Here is an 18,465-nt window from a genome sequence, read left to right on the forward strand (position 1 = left end):
CAGGTACAGATGTTAGAACAGCATTATATGTAGCAGACAGATAGTGTTGAAGTCCCCCGCCTCTATTTAGGGATGGTTTCTCCACTTTGACATGAATGGCCTCTTTTACACCTCTTTCCAACCAGCGGTCTTTTATGTCCAAAATTTGGACATTGCTATTTTCAAAGGAGTGTCCCTTGTCTTTTAGGTGTAGAAATACAGCAGAGTCCTGGCCTGTAGTGTTCGCCCTCCTATGCTGAGCCATGGTTATTCATTTTGGTGTTCCTGTTGGGCTTAGTTGCTCTTGTTTTGACAAAGGCCCAGTCTGGGTAGCCACAAGCTTTCAGTGCTCCTCTGAGATGTTTACATTCCTTGTCCTTGGACTCTGTATCAGTTGTCACACTTTCCGCCCTGTGGTGTAGAGTTCTAATGACACCCAGTTTGTGTTCCAGCGGATGATGGGAATCGAACAACAGATATTGATCCGTGTGAGTGGGTTTCGTGTATACTTCCGTTTTCAAGATACCCCGCTCTTGAATGGATATCAAACAGTCCAAAAAAGCAAGTTTGTTCTCATGGACATCCTCCCTTGTGAACTTGATGTTGTTGTCCACTGAGTTAATGTGTTCTGAAAAGGCCGTCACTTCGTTGGATCTGATTTTAACCCATGTGTCATCTACATACCTGAACCAGTGACTTGGTGTAGTTCCATTGAATGTGAGTAGGGCCTTCCTTTCCACTTCCTCCATATACAAGTTTGCTACAATGGGAGAAACTGGTGAACCCATTGCACAGCCATGTTTTTGCCTGTAAAATTGGTCCTTGTATTTGAAGTATGTGGTGTTAAGGCCCCAATCTAACAATAAACATACTTGGTTTGGACTGAGTTTCGTTCTGCTGTTGAGGGTGTTATCTTTCTGCAGTCGATTTCTTACAGTCTCAGTAGCCTCTGTGGTAGGTATACATGTGAACAGTGAAGTGACATCATATGATACCATAGTTTCTTCTGCCTCTAGTTTAACTCCTTGAATCTTTGTGACAAACTCTTTGGCATTTTGGATATGATGCACTGTTTTACCTACCAATGGGGCTAAGATGTTGGCCAAGTATTTTGCAATGCTGTAAGTCACTGAATTGATGCTGCTGACAATAGGCCTGAGTGGTGCTCCATCTTTATGTATCTTGGGGAGTCCATATAAGCATGGTGTAGCTTCTCTGGGGTACAGGCGGTGGTATAAAGCTCGATCAATGGCTTCCTCCTTTTCAAGTTGTTGTAGGCAATCTATCACCTTTTTCTTGTAACTGCTGCTTGGGTCTCTCCTTAAAGGTTCATATGTATTGCTATCACTGAGAAGCGAGGTCATTTTGCAGTGATAGTCAGTTGTGTTTAGCACAACTGTGCATCGCCCTTTATCTGCTGGCAGGATGGTGATGTTCGGGTCCTTACTAAGAGATGTGAGAGCTCTCCTCTCTTGTGTAGTAAGGTTAGAGGGGGGTGCTCTGGTACTTGACAACGCAGCTGACACTTTTAGTCTGAGTTGTTCTGCTTCCTCCACCATTATATGGTTGTTATTGATATCCATTCATGCAACTCTATCAAGTGTTTACTCTAACAAGTAACACCTGCTTTGAAGAGTTGCATGATACTTTGGTAATCCTTTCAAAGTAACTCCACAGCATTCACACCTCTGTGAGTTTCAGATGTCACCTTTCTGAAGAGTTACAAAGTGCCATTGTGATTGGATTAATGGAAGAGTATATATGCTGAGGACTTCCCATACCAGTCAGTTGAACTGAAGAAGCTGCTCGGATGAGTAGTGAAACGTCTTCAATGATTACCAAACAAGTCCAGTTGCTTTAAATTTATTTATACTAGATATAACATGACCTGGATGAATGAAAATCTTCATAGACATGATACCATTTAAAGCTTACACAAAGGTAAGCGATCAAAGCAGCCAGACAGGTGGGGGGGCCACATAGAGGGATGCCAGTTGGACAGCCCTGGTTTTAACTTACAGTGCTCCCAGACCCCTACAAGTAATGACTAAACAATGAATAAATAGTTTACATAATTATAATAAAGCCATACATAGTCTGTTAAAGTGAATCTTAGTGCAGTCAGCAATGATATTAATAATAGGGACTATGCTTAACAGCAGATGATGGTTTTTAACATAACTACTGTTATTTGTTAGTGCCACTCTTAGTACTTTACAGCAGCATGTTATTTTTTGGCCTGCCTGTGTATGACACTTTCAGGGACTGATATTAAAAACTGGTCAGATATCAGCGATGCACAAGCAACAAAGGGCCCACTCTCAAAACCAGCCCCACCATAAAAAAAGGTTTAAAATTCAGGAAAACTATTGTACTACTGATGTTTTATCTATGAATATACAGCTAAATATAGCTACAAGTATGGGATCTGTCATTCAGAATGCCCAACACAATGACCAGTTTTCCAGATAAGAGATCATTCCATACTTTGGATCACTATACTTTGCCTACTTAAAAAATAATTTAATATTAAATAAACCCAATAGGATTTTTCCCTTCAATAAGGATTATTTATTTTTTAGTTGGGATCAGGTACAGGTACTGTTATTACAGAGAAAAAAAATATTTTTGAAAATGTGAATTATCTGATTAAAATGGAGTCTATAGGAGATGGCCTTCCCCTAATTCAGAGTTTTCTGGAGAACTGTTTCTAGGTACGAGATGCACACGAGATATACAACACACTGGGCTAGGTAGGAAATTCTTGCAGGTCTGGTAGAACAGAGTAAATGCCCCTATGGCATGCAGTTAAATTACAGAATGGGGGTTAGGAAGGAAATTTAGTTTGTGGTCTCTCTGTCTCTGGGGGCAAGCCGAATTAGATAAGACTACATTCACAAGTCCCAGCATCCTCAGTGGGCTAAACCATTTTACTTGGTAGACACAATGCTGAGGGTGAGCAGGGTGGCATTGTGGTTGTTATCTTGAACAGCAGCTGCTCCTGTAGCACCTCTGGCAATATAGCATACTAAGTATGGTTGACACCTCTTCTGGACAAAAAAAATGGCCTTTGTATAGTTTTACCATTCTTTCCTATTATTAACATTAAATACATATAGCGGAGCACCACTGATTAAAAATCAAAAAATCTTTATTCCATCTTAATAAAACCTTGAATACATCTCCTGCAAGGACCTAGCGCTTAACGCGTTTCGTAGCCTCCCGCTACTTCCTCAGAAACTTTCTGAGGAAGTAGCGGGAGGCTACGAAACGCGTTAAGCACTAGGTCCTTGCAGGAGATGTATTCATGGTTTTATTAAGATGGAATAAAGATTTTTTGATTTTTAATCAGTGGTGCTCCGCTATATGTATTTTTTGGTATAACGTTTTTGGGATCCTTCTGGGAGTGGTTCCTGGTGTGTAGCACACTGAAGAAGCGGTAAGTGCTCCTGTGGATTATTATTACTTTTCTTGCATCTATTATTAACATTGCAAGCAAACATCATTTTTACCAGCGATGTGGCAACCCTAACATCAAGATATGACTGCCCAAGTGTCATGTTCACACTATGATTCAAAATAGACCATGGCCAAAATACCCATCCCCCCCACAAACCCAATAAATTCCAACTGTCTGTGGCAGAAATCCCCAACCTTTTTTAACGGTAAGCCACATTTATATATACAAAGACCATAACCATGTGTTCTCATTTAAAACCAAATTGACCTATGACCCGCCAAGCACACAACATTTCAGGAAACTCCTTAAAGTGGTTGTACAATAGTTGAACATAAGTGAGGGGTATAATATACCTTGTGAAAAAAGTAATACAGTTAAGCAAGGTAATGTTTCATGATACATTAACATTAAAGTGATAGTGCAGCGATTAAGCATAGATAATGCCACAATGTGCAAGGATTTGCTAAAACAATAATATATAAGATGAAAATATATAAGATGATCAAAAACAAGTCCAATGTGGATAAAGCATACAGTCCAAATAGTAAATCCACAAGTGTTGATCCTATGTCCTTAGAAATCCATTAAAAACAGTTCCGTAAAAAAGAAGGGAGGTCCAGTTGAACCGAATCCACAAGAAACACTCTTGGGGGCCACTGCACATTTACATGTGTCTAACCACACCAGTGATTGGAAACTGCCCATACAGGGCCTATCCAGGGTAATGTAATTCTTTATATATTGAAATAGCCTATACATGTTTAAATGCAATATTTTCAAGTCATTTACATATAAATACTGTTACAAAATGGATAAAATAGCTGCAAGATATGCAACAGTTACTAATGAAATATTACCTTTAACGTCCGGCCTTATTATATATCTTATATCTCCTGTAATAGGTGACTCACCCATACCAATTTTTTTTACGGCAGGAGATCCGTGTTTCGCAATGACTAGCTGGCTAACTTTATTCACCTGAAAAATAGAATGGACAATATATAATTGAACCTACAGGAAACAGAGTAAACTGTATTGTTCATTCATACCTCTGGGCATGACACAGTCTAGGCGCCTTATCCACCTAGCCTCTCTTTGTAATAGCAGCTTCTTCCAATCCCCACCTCTTACAGGTTTTTGTACCACCTCTAACACTTTCTATTTTAACTGACAAGCACTGTGCTTATTATCAATAAAATGCCGTAACACAGATGTATCCGTGTATGAATCCTTCTTAAAATTCCGAATATAGTTCTTATGTTCTTTTATACGCGTATTCACTGAACGGAAGGTTTTTCCCACATATAGCATTCCGCACGGGCACTTTAATACATATATCACAAACTTGTTCTTACAAGTGGCATATGCTTTTAAAGGGATTTCCACCCCACTTATTGGATGGTGTATGTTAGGTCCCTTAATAATGGAACTGCAGCAATTGCATTCCATACATGGAAAAGTGCCTTTTTTTCCTATTTTTTTTGGATTTTTGCAGTTGTATTTGGTTGCAGCACAGAGCAACAACTAGGAGCTAAAGGTTTTTTGTAAGTATTTTATACAAAATTCACCAATTTTCTATTTTTGAACAAGAAATCACACATGGCCAATAAGCGCAAATAAGGGCTGTGACTGGCTATTTGGCAGCCCCTTTGTGAATTGGAAGCTTGCAGGAGGCTCTGTTTGTCAGTACACCTGTTTTTTATGCCTCCAAAACTTGCCTCCAATCGAGGAACTTAAAAATAAGCACCTTTTTAAGGCCACTGGGAGCAACTTCCAAAGGTATGGTGAGCAACATGTTGCTTACAAGCCAGTGCTGCTGGAAACTTGCAACCGCTCTACTTAATATGATGTAACTTAATATAACTATACCCCCTGTTTGTGTTCACACCTTGTAAAGCACTTCCTATAACTGTGGTGCCCTATAAATTAATATATTTATACATACCGATCTATGTGAGCACTGCCTATAGTTTTTAACTAGATGATGTTAAATTAAAGAAATGAGGAAAAATAACCCTTTCTTTGGTTATAAAAATGTAACAACTTTGCCTTATCCTCTGCAGTTGCCTCAGTATCAAAATCTAAAAACTAAGTAACCTGTACTGTTTCCACACTATACTGTGCCTTGCGTAATATAGGTTAACCAGCCAGCTTAACACACTCCACATAAGACTCAGCAAAGAATACTCAGACTGCTCTGTGAGTTGAATAACTTGAATGCTTTATCCTTATGAAGAGTTTATTTTGTAAAACTGTAAAACAATATAATAACATTGCATCACAACCTGTACAACATATTCACACATGTAAACACATACAGGAAACCTAGCATCTTACTTACAGACGGTTATGTAACCAGGGCCTGTGTAAGGGTGAAGGATCCTAGGGTCTGTCCCTCTTCTTGTGAGTTGTCTGTGTGTGCTCAAGATGGATGCTCTTCCACTTCCTGTGAACTTTAGGGGGGAGGTTTAACCTTGAATGATGTGTATAATTAACATAAGGACAACTATCCCAAAGGGGGTCACTAGGTGGCAGCACATAACAGCTGAACTAATATTAATGCATACAATTCTAACATTAAATGGCATCAGATAAGATATAAACAGCACACTCCCTGCCTGGCATATTTCAATGTGCCACTATATAACTTACTGCTATGCAGAACACAATTCAAGTATTATCAGAAACAAGAACAACAATGTCCGAAATTGGCCTTGTATACGTTTTAGCAGTCCCTTGTTTGACAATCTTTACTTCCACTTTCCTAACTCTGCCATCTCTACTTGGCAGAGTGTTGATGATGAGTCCCACAGGCCATTCATTCCTGCTTTCTTGACTGTCTTTCACTAACACGACATCACCCACTTGGATGTTTGGGCGATTTTGGGTCCACTTTCTGCGGCTTTGCAAGTTAGACAAGTACTCTCTTTTCCATCTCTTCCAGAAAGTATCAGCCAGATTTTGAACTTGCTTCCATTGTTTTACATGAAGTCCTGTTGTTTCAAATTTACCAAAAGGGGCTGACAAAGAGTTCACTTTCTGAGTCAGGAGCATTGCAACTGTAGGTTTAATTTCAGGATCAGCTTCAGGCTCTATAAGTGGGTAATTTTCTGCTGAATTGCCTAACTCCTCTCTGTCTGTGTGGTAGAGAAATGGAGGGCCTGAGAACCATATAGAATTCTGCAGATAAATAGTTTTTGTAGGCCTTGAAGCATAGTCTGCAGGATTTTGTTCTGTTGGCACATAAGCCCACTGATCAGGATGGGTTACTTGCCTGATTCTATTCACTCGGTTGGCAACATACAAGAAAAACCTTCTGGAGGTGTTGCAGATATAACCTAGTACAGTTTTGCTATCTGTAAAGAATCGCACAGCATCTAAGTCTTTGTCTATTTCATCTCTGATGAGCTCGTACAACTCTACTGCTAGAACAGCCGCACATAGTTCCAGACGTGGAATTGTGTGTGCTGGTTTGGGGCTTAACTTAGACTTTCCCATAACAAATCCAACTGAACATTTATTGCAAACATCAATTGTTTTCAAGTAGGCTACAGCACCTATCGCTGTGTTGGATGCATCTGAAAATACATACAGTTCTTTTCTACTTACTGCTGACAGGGGAGTAGACACATAACACCGGGGTATCTCTATGTGTTCCAAAGCTTGCAAGGATTCCTTCCATAGAAGCCACTCATGTAGTTTTTCTTGTGGGAGTAATGCATCCCAATCACATTTTTTAGATGACAGTTCACGAACTAGTGCCTTACCCTTTATAGTTACAGGTGCTACAAACCCAAGAGGATCGTAGAGGCTGTTCACTGTAGACAGGACTCCTCTTCTAGTGAAAGGTTTTTCTTCGGAAGATACCTGAAAGACAAAAGAGTCTCTTTCTAGGTCCCAGCTCAGTCCCAAACTTTTCTGAAGGGGCAGGGTGTCTGTACCCAGGCAAAGGTCCTTGAGGTCTTTAGCTCTATCATTAGCAGGAAAGGCGTTCATGACCTGTGTGCTATTTGATGCAATTTTATGAAGTCTCAGATTAGACTCTGCCAGCATCTGTTTTGCATTGTTCAGAATGTCAATCGCTATCTCCGGGGTGCTGGCAGATGCAAGTCCATCATCTACATAGAAGTGTCTCAACACAAAGGGGCTGATTTACTTACCCACGAACGGGTCGAATGGAGTCCGATTGGGTTTTTTTCGTATTGATCGGTATTTTGCGATTTTTTCGTATGTTTTGCGATTTTTTCGGATTCTTTACGAATTTTTCGTTACCAATACGATTTTTGCGTAAAAACGCGAGTTTTCGTATCCATTACGAAAGTTGCGTAAAAAGTTGCGCATTTTTCGTAGCGTTAAAACTTACGCGAAAAGTTGCGCATTTTTCGTAGCGTTAAGTTTCTGCGTGGTCATTGTCCAGCATCTTTTTAATGAACTCTGTGAAGTCTCTTTTCATTCCTGGCTTACCATGCAGAGTTCTGCGAAGTGAGGCGAGACGTACCATGGCTTGCTCTCTGTTGGAAGGCAATTTACACCTGGGTGTACGAAAAGGCAATGGAGCAACCCAGCTGTGGCTGTCATCTTGATAGGTGTCTTTGTCCATGATCTGAAGAAACACTTGATCTTCTATGGATAGAGCTTGCTTGTCATCATTCTTTGATTTTTGAAACACTGTTGTTCCTAGCTTATCAGTCTCTGGATTGAAGCTGATGTCTTCTTGGCCGCACACAGAAGAGTCACTGAAATGCGTTAGGTTATCAAAACTTTCTTTGACTGTGAATCGGTTCTGACATGGGTTCAACAAGGTGGTACGCCCATTCGGCAACACAGATGTTCTTAAGGTACTGACTCTATTAGTCTGGTGTGTAGATCCCAGGCAAACTTCTCCTACTATTACCCATCCTAATTCAAGTCTTTGTGCGTAAGGGGCATTAAAGGGACCATTGATTTTCTCATGCACCTTGTGTGCTTGTAAGATGTCTCTTCCTAAGAGCAAAAGTATGGAAGCCTCAGGATCAATAGCTGGTATGAGGTTGGCAATTGAACGGAGGTGGAGATGGTAATAAGCTACTTCTGGAGAAGGGATTTCTTCCTTGTCATCTGGTAACATATCACATTCTATTAATGCTGGTAAAGGGAGCTGTGTTTTTCCGTCAAAGGATTCAACAATGAAGTTTGTGGCTCTTCTGCCTGCAGTCTCTGTAACGCCTGCACAAGTCTTTAAAGTGTACGGAGCAACAGTAGTTTTAATGTTGAAGATGTTGAAAAAGTCTGACTTTGCAAGAGATCGGTTGCTTTGTTCATCGAGAACTGCGTACATTCTCACTGCTCGCTCTCTTTGTCCAGAGGGGAACACAGTCACTAAACATATTTTAGAGCATGATCGGAAGCTCTTGCCCGTGCCACAGATTTCAGTGCACTTAGACATTACTGGAGGAGGTGAGCTGTCATTAAGCTCCCTGCCGTGATCTGTCCCGGCTTGTACAGTCTCTGCTGGTGGCGCAGGTAAGTCAGGGTGTAAAGCTGCAATATGTTTCTCGCTGCCACATTCTGAGCACTTCACTGATATTTTACAGTCTCTGGCTATGTGTTTGGTGGTTTCACAGCACTTGAAGCAGATGCCATTCTGTCTGAGAAAATACATTCTTTCACCTATAGGTTTGCCTCTGAATCCTTTACACCTTTTTAAAGGATGGGGCTTTTGGTGAATTGGACATTGTCTGTCAGGGCTCTCTATACTGCCCTCCTTGCTGCTGGTTTGAGAGTGTGAGGTTTCTGTAGGGACAAATGTTTTGTGTGTGGACACAGAGGTCTTACCGTGGTATCTGTAAGGCCTTTCAGGTTTAGGTGATTGATCGCGGTTGCTGTAAAAGGCAAAGCTGGGGTCATTCTTCATCTGTGCTTGTTGCTGCACAAACCTGGAAAACACAAAGAAAGGGGGAAAATCTTCTCCTGTTTCTGCTTTATACTTGGTTCCGACAGATGCCCACTTTAATTGCATGTGGTATGGTAGCTTCTCCACTGTGGGATTAAGACCAATAGCATTGTCCAAGTATGTTAAACCTCTCAGATATCCCTCTTCTTTGGCACACTCTATCTCCAGAAGAAGATCTCCCAATTGTTCTAGTTTTTTGGTATCTTTGTTGGTCAGCTTGGGGAAGGCATCTAACCTTTTTTGCAATGTTCGCTGAATTACTTCAGGTGAGCCACATTTTTTCTCTAGTCTCTGCCAAGCCATATCAAGTCCTGCTGAAGGGTTGAACAAATGCACTCTGCGCATACTTTTTGCATGTTCGGCTGACTCTGTGCCTAGCCATTTTATCATCAGGTCAAGCATCTCTGAGGCTGAAAGGTTCAAATCTTTGATTGCATTCTGGAAGGAGGACTTCCAGGCCCAGTAATTTTCAGGGGAGTCATCAAACTTGATGAAGCTTGAGTTAACTGCTTCTTTGCGTAGCAGATATTTAGTGAGTTGTTGCTCAGGCGCACAATCTTTAGGCTGAGGCAATGGGAAACTCTGAATTCTGTCTCTTGGGTATTCTGCTGGATATTTTATAGCTGGTTTGACGTCACTGGCGCTGTAGTGCTGCCTTGGTGTACTTGTAACTGCTGCCGGCTTAGGCCTGTATACTTCTGCTGGCTCAGTTTTAATCGACTGTTCAGTGGTTGGCATACTAGAAACCTGCTGAATGTACTCACTTGCGCGTTCTGCAGGGGAAAGAGGTTTCTCCGGCATTTCCGGGCCTTCATGGGTTCCCTCACTCTCTGATGAGTATGTTTCCAGGTAGGCCGCAGCCTCAGCTGCTGCTGCGGCAGCTTCTCTCTGACACTGCAGAATTTGCAGCTCTGCTTCCGCTTCTGCCATTTCTCTTTCTCTTTCTGCATTTTCTCTTTCTCTTTCTGCGTTTTCTCTTTTCATGCTAGCCTGTTTTTCTGCGATTGCTCTTTTCACCTTAGCTTCTTTTTCTGCAAAGGCTAGCTGTACGCGTGTGGCCTCTGCCTTCGCTCGTGCTTTGAGTGCTAGGGAACTCGCTGCAGACATCTTGCTAGACCTAGATGATTTGGATGCATGTGACCGTAACTCATCTTGCTGGGCGCTAGCTTTCTCCCTGCCATGCTGTCTCATGGGGGGCCCATCCTCAGGTATATACTTCTTCCCCGATCTCAGACTCATGTTTAGGATGCAGTCGCTTCTGTATACAGGTCTGCTGCAACCGTCTTTTTACTGTACTGTTTCCACACTATACTGTGCCTTGCGTAACATAGGTTAACCAGCCAGCTTAACACACTCCACATAAGACTCAGCAAAGAATACTCAGACTGCTCTGTGAGTTGAATAACTTGAATGCTTTATCCTTATGAAGAGTTTATTTTGTAAAACTGTAAAACAATATAATAACATTGCATCACAACCTGTACAACATATTCACACATGTAAACACATACAGGAAACCTAGCATCTTACTTACAGACGGTTATGTAACCAGGGCCTGTGTAAGGGTGAAGGATCCTAGGGTCTGTCCCTCTTCTTGTGAGTTGTCTGTGTGTGCTCAAGATGGATGCTCTTCCACTTCCTGTGAACTTTAGGGGGGAGGTTTAACCTTGAATGATGTGTATAATTAACATATGGACAACTATCCCAAAGGGGGTCACTAGGTGGCAGCACATAACAGCTGAACTAATATTAATGCATAAATTCTAACATTAAATGGCATCAGATAAGATATAAACAGCACATAACCACTTCCGTAAAGAGCACAATATATGCTTCATCACTGCAAATTTATCAGTAAATCAAGTAAAGTGCTAATATTTAATTGATGATAAAGTGACTAGTGCTTGATTTGAAATGTCAATTTCACAGTTCATCAATATGTTCACGTCAATAAAGTGGTATTTACCATTTATTAATAAAGTGACTGGTGCTTAATTTCAAGTGTCAATCCCACACTCCAACAATATATTCACGTGAATAAATTAGTAAAACTATTAAAAATTGTTTGCCACCTTGATAAAAAGGTAGGATTGGAAATGAGAAAAATATAGATGTGGAGATATTCCCAAAGAAAGCTTCTATCTCACATTGGCAATCTAAGCCCTGAGAATACCACAAAGAAAGAGAAGGTAGGAGCCCAAGGGCTGTGGTCTCAAATTGTTACCTTACCTAGGCTAATTGAGAAGAGCTATATACCCTAACAAAACTGCAAGGGAAGGAAAACAGGTACAAGAAAAGGCGATCAATAGGAGCAATGGTAGATAAAAAATTGAAAATGGCTACACCATCGCCAATTCCCCAATGGTGCTTGGCATTTTTTTTAAAAACAATGTCTCCCCCTGCCTTGACGTGTATTTTGCCAATGACTTTTTCAAAAGGCAAAACAATCCCTCACAGTCTGGTGTCCTTTAAAAGCCTTCAACACTGTAGATGCCTTCGCCATTGTCCTCTCACTTCTGCCCCATTTCCTCCACCACCTCACCTTTCCAGTGGCACCTGCGTCACCATCACTGCGCCCCCACCACACCATTCAACAGTGTGTGTCCCTGCACCACTCCCCCTCCACTCAGTACGTCACCATCACTGCGCCCCACCACACCATCCAACAGTGCGTCGCCCTTCACCACCTTCTCTCATTCACACCTACTGCAAACACCTTCATTATATGAGCATTACCATGGCAACCCGATCCTATGTTCTAAGACTCTATGTTGCGGCCTTCATGTATACCTGTATTACAATACCAGCCTGTGAGGGATAAAGATTTTACACAGAAAATTCTAACATGAGCAAAGGGGGCCCATATTAAAAAAAAAAAAAAGGTTGCGAATAGATTATTCTCATTGATACCATATGGATGTATTTTATTTAAATCAAATATCTATAAATACAGTACATCCATGTGGTATCAATAAGAATTAGCCTTTGGGAATATCTCCACCATTTAATTTTTTTTTTTACTAATTTATTCATGTGAATATATTGTTGAAGGGTGGAATTGGCCCTTGAAATTAAGCACCAGTCACTTTATTAATAATTGGTAAATAGCATTTTATTGACGTGAACATATTGATGAACTGTGGAATTGACATTTCAAATCAAGCACTTGTCACTTTATCATCAATTGATTATTAGCACTTTATTTGATTTACTGATAAATTCACAGTGATAAAGCATATACTGGGCACTTTATGGCAATGAAATTTTTATTCTGTTGATTTATTGACACATATTTAACCACTGAGATTTAAATAGGTACTGAATTTTTTAACATTGGAAAATAAGCTGGTTGTCAAATTGAGAGAAGTGGTTACTTAGTTTTTAGAGACAGAGGATAAGGGAAAGTTGTTACATACAATTTTTATAACCCAAAAAAAAAGGGTTATTTTTCTCATTTCTTTAACATTATCTAGTTAAAAACTATAGAAAAACACCAATATGTCAGTTTCCTCATATTTTGCATATACAAGTATCAGTATGCAGTGCTCACATAGCTTGCATCGTACTAAAAGTTATTATAAAGGTGAACATCCCCTTTAACTGGAAGAGGCATAATTGAGTTGGATGGTTTTTAATGTTTAAGATTACTTTGAATTATAGACTGGACTCCATATTTGGACAGTAATACTTAACTTGACTAATATCAGTGCCAGTACATGTGATGTTTGTGCAAATATTTTGAATTACATATTGGAATCTGTTGGCAGTAAATAGTTTGTATTGAATTGTGTCAATTTACAGATACAAACTTTACAGGGAACTATCATGAATGGGAATCTGCTAAACTTGGCCCAGTACTGACAGGCAGCTTGTGTTCTGAACAGAGAGAAGTCCAACTATAGTCCAACTATTCTTGACTGACATCTCTACCTACCCTTCTTTCCTATTATTTGAAGAAGGTTTAAAAATTCAACCCAATTCACCCTTACATTGCTTGACACTTTTGTCTCACTCACCTGAGTCACAAACACATAGAACTTTACTTCTTGGTTATTTATAAGAAAAACATGAAATAAGCCACATATCACGTACTGTTTCTTGTTGAACAGTAACAATCAAGTTATGTGACACAAAAGCTTAGCAATTTGAAATTTACATGCCAAGTGAGCTGGCAGGTGATGCTGGGAGTTGTAGTTAAACAATAACTTTAGGGAATCCACTTGCACACTCTCATAAAACTACAATTTGCTTTTTGTGTAACTTACAAATAAGTGTTGTAGGAACAATAGCTTGCATTACTGTTTGTGCAATAACATTATAGTCACTCTGTTCTGTCCTCACCACATGTTACCCTGAGGTATTGTGTAGGTTGACATACAGCTAAACCTTCCCACACTCCAATAAAGAGACCAAGGGTGAAATCTGTAGAACTTTACTGGGTGATTGTGGAAAATAATAGGTGAAACTGTAACACAAATGAAATAAAACACAGTGAGTATATGGCAAATATACTAATACAGAAAACAGCTGCAACATAAACACATCAATGCTGGATCAGATTATATGCCACAGTGTCTCTGAGGTGCTGGCAGCTTTTTAATGGTGGCTTAGTCCAGGTTTTATGTCCACATACCCCCCAACTGTCCCCCAACTTTTCGCGGGACAGTCCCGGTTTTTACAGCGCGTCCCGCTGTCCCAGATTGTTTAATGAATGTTCTGCATTTCCGTAATGCGGGACATTCATTGAACTATCCAGGCCAGTGGGACGCGCTGGCTACAGCGGATCGCTCCGGCTCCTTCTTCTTGGGCTCCCGCTCCTTATTCGGCTCCTCGTACGGCGGCGCACGCACGCACGGGCGCAACCTTATAAAAGGACCTGTCGCCGCCGTACGAGGAGCCGAGTAAGGAGCAGGAGCCCAAGAAGTCTATGGGGGCCGCTATGTATGAGGTACTCGCTATGGGGGCAATTGGGGGGGTACTGTGTATGGGGGCACTGTGTATGGGGGGGCTCTGTGTATGGGGGCACTGTGTATGGGGGGGCTCTGTGTAAGGAGGGCTACTGTGTATGGGGGGACACTGTGTAAGGAGGGCTACTGTGTATGGGGGGGCACTGTGTATGAAGGGCTACTGTGTATGGGGGGCTACTGTGTATGGGGGGGCACTGTGTATAGGAGGGCTACTGTGTATGGGGGGCACTGTGTATGGGGGGGCACTGTATGGGGGGACACTGTGTAAGGAGGGCTACTGTGTATTGGGGCACTGTATGGGGGGGCACTGTGTAAGGAGGGCTACTGAAAGCTTGGCTAGTCAGTCTACAGGAAAGCTCTCACTGAGAGACATAGAAATGTGTCTGTGATTCCAACATACAGCAATCTATGAGCCTGTACACATACAGTTGCCTGTGCAGAGTTCTGTAATATTGCTGTAATTGATGTGTCACTGGTATGGAAGAAGTCTCTTTTATACACTCTTTTGTTAACGCCTATTTCCTTGTTTCCTTTTTAAACCGACAAGTAACAATTTCCATACTATTTTGGTAGGTAGTTTAGACAAAACAGCTTAATACTGTTATTGCTCTCTGCAGACTGGTTGTTCTATTAACCTTTTTAGTGCCACAGGACGTAGATTCTACGTCCTGCTGCACTTCTGGATTTGGGAGCGGAGAAGCGGCTATTCAAGCCGCTTCTTCACTCCCCGCTCGTTTCCCAGCCTCCAGACAATAGTCAGAGGTGGGGAACGAGTGGCCCCTGGGTCGCGATTGCCATAGGAAATGTCAGGACACGCTGTCTATGCTGCCTGACATTTCCTGCTCTCCCTTCCCTCCCCCCTGGCCCCCCCTTCTCATACTCACAGATCGGCGTCGCAGGAAGAAGCTTCAGCGGCTCCTGGGTCCTTCCTCCCACCTTCAGCCGATCTCTGTGCCTGCTTGTCCCAGGTAAGTGTAAAAAAAACACACATACACACACATAATACACTAATACACACTTATACTCACACTTAACACACAAACACATACATTTTGGGTAGTTGGTGGGTTTCACACATTCAGAACACTTACACATACTTACTTGCACACTCACTTGCACACTCGCACACATGCACAAAAAACACATTTTACCATGTGTACACACTCACTTACACACTTATGTAATTTTGTATTTTTTTTTTTTTTTATCGCATCGTTTTTATTCTTGCCTGAAAAAAATGTTTTATTGCCATTGCGGATAGCGTATTCGCTAACCGCACTGCACAATACCTTTTGTGTATTATTTTGGTGTGTCTACTAAATTTTCTGCGATTTTGGTGCATTTTTAGGTATTTTGTTGCATCTTTAGCCATTTTATAGCATTTTCAGTTATGCATAGTTGTTGTTCGCTTGACTTTGTCTGTAAAACTTATTTGCCCTCGCCAAAATACTCAAACTGTTATACTGACCACAGATATTATTAGGCAAAAAAAAAAAAGATTTTAGTGATTTTTTTTTTTATTTTTATCAATTATATTGCATTTCACATTGTTTTTTTATTACTTGTCTTTGCACATAGATATTTTGTCTGCTGTATTTCAATTTGGCATCCTGTGTACCCCACATAGTTTGGTAAATCTATGCATATTGGGCATCAAACTGTTCAGTAGACCCCGGGCGTTCATATTTAGAGTGTTTTATGTTGGTACGTTACTAAATATGGGGGTACATAATGGGGCAACATGCAAACTTCATGCCGATTTTCAGAAATGTCACATAAACCGTTCTGTTTAGCATAGCTTTGTAGTTTGGTAGTTTGCAGTAGAAAGTTTTTATTTACCCGTTTTTGTTTTGGCAGAATGTGTACTTTCGGAAAATGTATGGTTTTCTAGGGTCTCGGTACTGTTAGGGGTTCTTATGCCACATAATACACATACCGGGTGCAAAAATTGCATGAGCCGGAGTGTCTTATGTGAAAATTCATATGCACTATTTTTATTTGGGTGCCCCTGTACGGCACGCAGTTTGGCCAATATATGCATATAGGGCATCAAACTGTTCAGTAGGCCCCTGGCGTTCATATTTAGAAAGTTTTATGTTGATACGTTACAAAATGTGGGGGTACATAATGAGGTAAAATGCAAGCTTTATGACGATTTTCAGAAATGTCATAAAAACCGTTCTGTTTAGCATAGCTTTTTAGTTTGGTAGTTTGCTGTAGAAAGTTGTATTTGCCCGTTTTTGTTTTGGCAGAATGTGTACTTTCGGAAAATGTATGGTTTTCTAGGGTCTCGGTACTGTTAGGGGGTCTTATGCCACATAATACACATACCGGGTGCAAAAATTGCATGAGCCGGAGTGTCTTAAGTTAAAATTCATATGAACTATTTTTATTTGGGTGCCCCTGTACGGCACGCAGTTTGGCCAATATATGCATATAGGGCATCAAACTGTTCAGTAGGCCCCTGGCGTTCATATTTAGAAAGTTTTATGTTGATACATTACAAAATGTTGGGGTACAAAATGCACATGCCGGTAGCTTATATTGCAGCGTATACACTTTGTATGCACTAACTTCCTTTTGGGGTCTCTAAATGCCAGATACATTAGTGATCCTATGCACAATGGGCATCAAACTGTTCAGCGGACCCTTGGCTTTCATATTTAGGGTGTGTTCTTTTGGTACCTAATGTTATGTGGGAGATAAGATGCTTGAAAGTGGAAGATTTGATTTTGGGAAAGCATTGCGACTCAGTAGTTTGGAGTAGAAAGACATGGGTACCAATTTTGAATTTGTCCGAATGTGTACTTTACAAAAATATATGGTTTTGGGGGGTCAATGTATTTTTTTGTGTTTTTATCCCACAGAAAATGCAGTAAACGTGTTGAATTTTCAGTAGCTAAAGAGACCTCTGGGGCAATTTCTATGCACTAACTTCCTTTTGGGGTTTCTAAATTCCAGATACATTGGTGATCCAATGCACAATGGGCATCAAACCGTTCAGTGGACACTTGGCTTTCATATTTAGGGTGTGTTCTTTTGGTACCTAATGTTATGTGGGAGATAAGGTGCTTGAAAGTGGAAGATTTGATGTGATTTTTAGGTATTTCATCAAAACTGGCAAATTTGGGAAAGCATTGCGACTCAGTAGTTTGGAGTAGAAAGACATGGGTACCAATTTTGAATTCGTCCGAATGAGTACTTTCCAAAAATATATGGTTTTGGGGGGTCAATGTATTTTTTTGTGTTTTTACCCCACAGAAAATGCAGTAAATGTGTTGAATTTTCAGTAGCTAAAGAGATCTCCTGGGCAATTTGTATGTACTAACTTCCTTTTGGGGTTTCTAAATTCCAGATACATTGGTGATCCTATGCACAATGGGCATCCAACCGTTCAGTGGACCCCTGGCTTTCATATTTAGGGTGTGTTTTCTTGGTACCTAATGTTATGTGGGAGATAAGGTGCTTGAAAGTGGAAGATTTGAGGTGATTTTTTAGAATTTTCATAATTTTTTATAGAAAATGCTAAATTCAGTAAAGCATTGCCGTTTGGTACTTAGGAGTTGGAAGACATAGTTACCCATTTCGGATTCGTCAGAATGTGTACTTTTCAAAAATGTATGGTTTCCTGGGGTAAACCTAATGTTCCAGGATTTTTGGCTTTGGAATGTAAAGTATGCCGTATTCTGCTGTAATGTTTTGAAAATGTAGTAATTTACTGCTGGGAGTTTTTGATCTATAGAAGTCAGAAATCTCAATAAAACTATACATATCAGGTATTGGCACGTTCGGGAGACATGAGGCTTTCCAAATCAGTTGAATTTTTGTCCATAAAATAAAATATGTTTCTGGTAGAAATCCTTATATCATGAAAAATAGCATTTTTTCTTTTTTTTTTTTGTATTTCAAGCTCTAAATCTTGTTCCAGAAGTGGAAATACACAAAAACTCAGGTAGATTTGGAAAGCTCAGGTTCTCCTGAAAAAAACAATATATAGTTTGCCTACCTAAACTTAACCCTGCCCCCAGTAAAAACCCCTAAATTGAGAGAGCACAGAATGTTTACAAAACGTCTGGCACTGGACTGAAATGACGAATTCGGCACTGGCACTGAACTGAAATGACGAA

General features: G+C 40.6%; 2 protein-coding genes across 5 annotated transcripts in view; one reads left to right on the top strand and one right to left on the bottom strand.

Annotated features, from left to right (window-relative positions):
- wipi2 (WD repeat domain, phosphoinositide interacting 2) overlaps positions 1–18,465 on the top strand; it is a 327,029-nt gene that overhangs the window by 253,490 nt on the left and 55,074 nt on the right. The gene's annotated exons all lie outside the window — the stretch shown is intronic.
- Positions 5,537–7,595, bottom strand: LOC108648845. Its single transcript, XM_018097366.2, has 2 exons — positions 5,781–7,595; positions 5,537–5,691 (listed from the first exon to the last, which is right to left on the bottom strand). Exon 1 carries the CDS (start codon positions 7,490–7,492, stop codon positions 6,110–6,112), a length of 1,383 nt encoding a protein of 460 aa, XP_017952855.1. The 5' UTR covers positions 7,493–7,595; the 3' UTR covers positions 5,537–5,691; positions 5,781–6,109.

The sequence above is a fragment of the Xenopus tropicalis genome, chromosome 9 (assembly GCF_000004195.4).
Source record: "Xenopus tropicalis strain Nigerian chromosome 9, UCB_Xtro_10.0, whole genome shotgun sequence".
NCBI classification, from domain to species: Eukaryota; Metazoa; Chordata; class Amphibia; order Anura; family Pipidae; genus Xenopus; species Xenopus tropicalis.

Bases quoted from the DNA above. Each gene is read 5' to 3' on its own strand.
- LOC108648845 (XM_018097366.2), bottom strand. From the start codon at position 7,492: ATGCTGGCAGAGTCTAATCTGAGACTTCATAAAATTGCATCAAATAGC.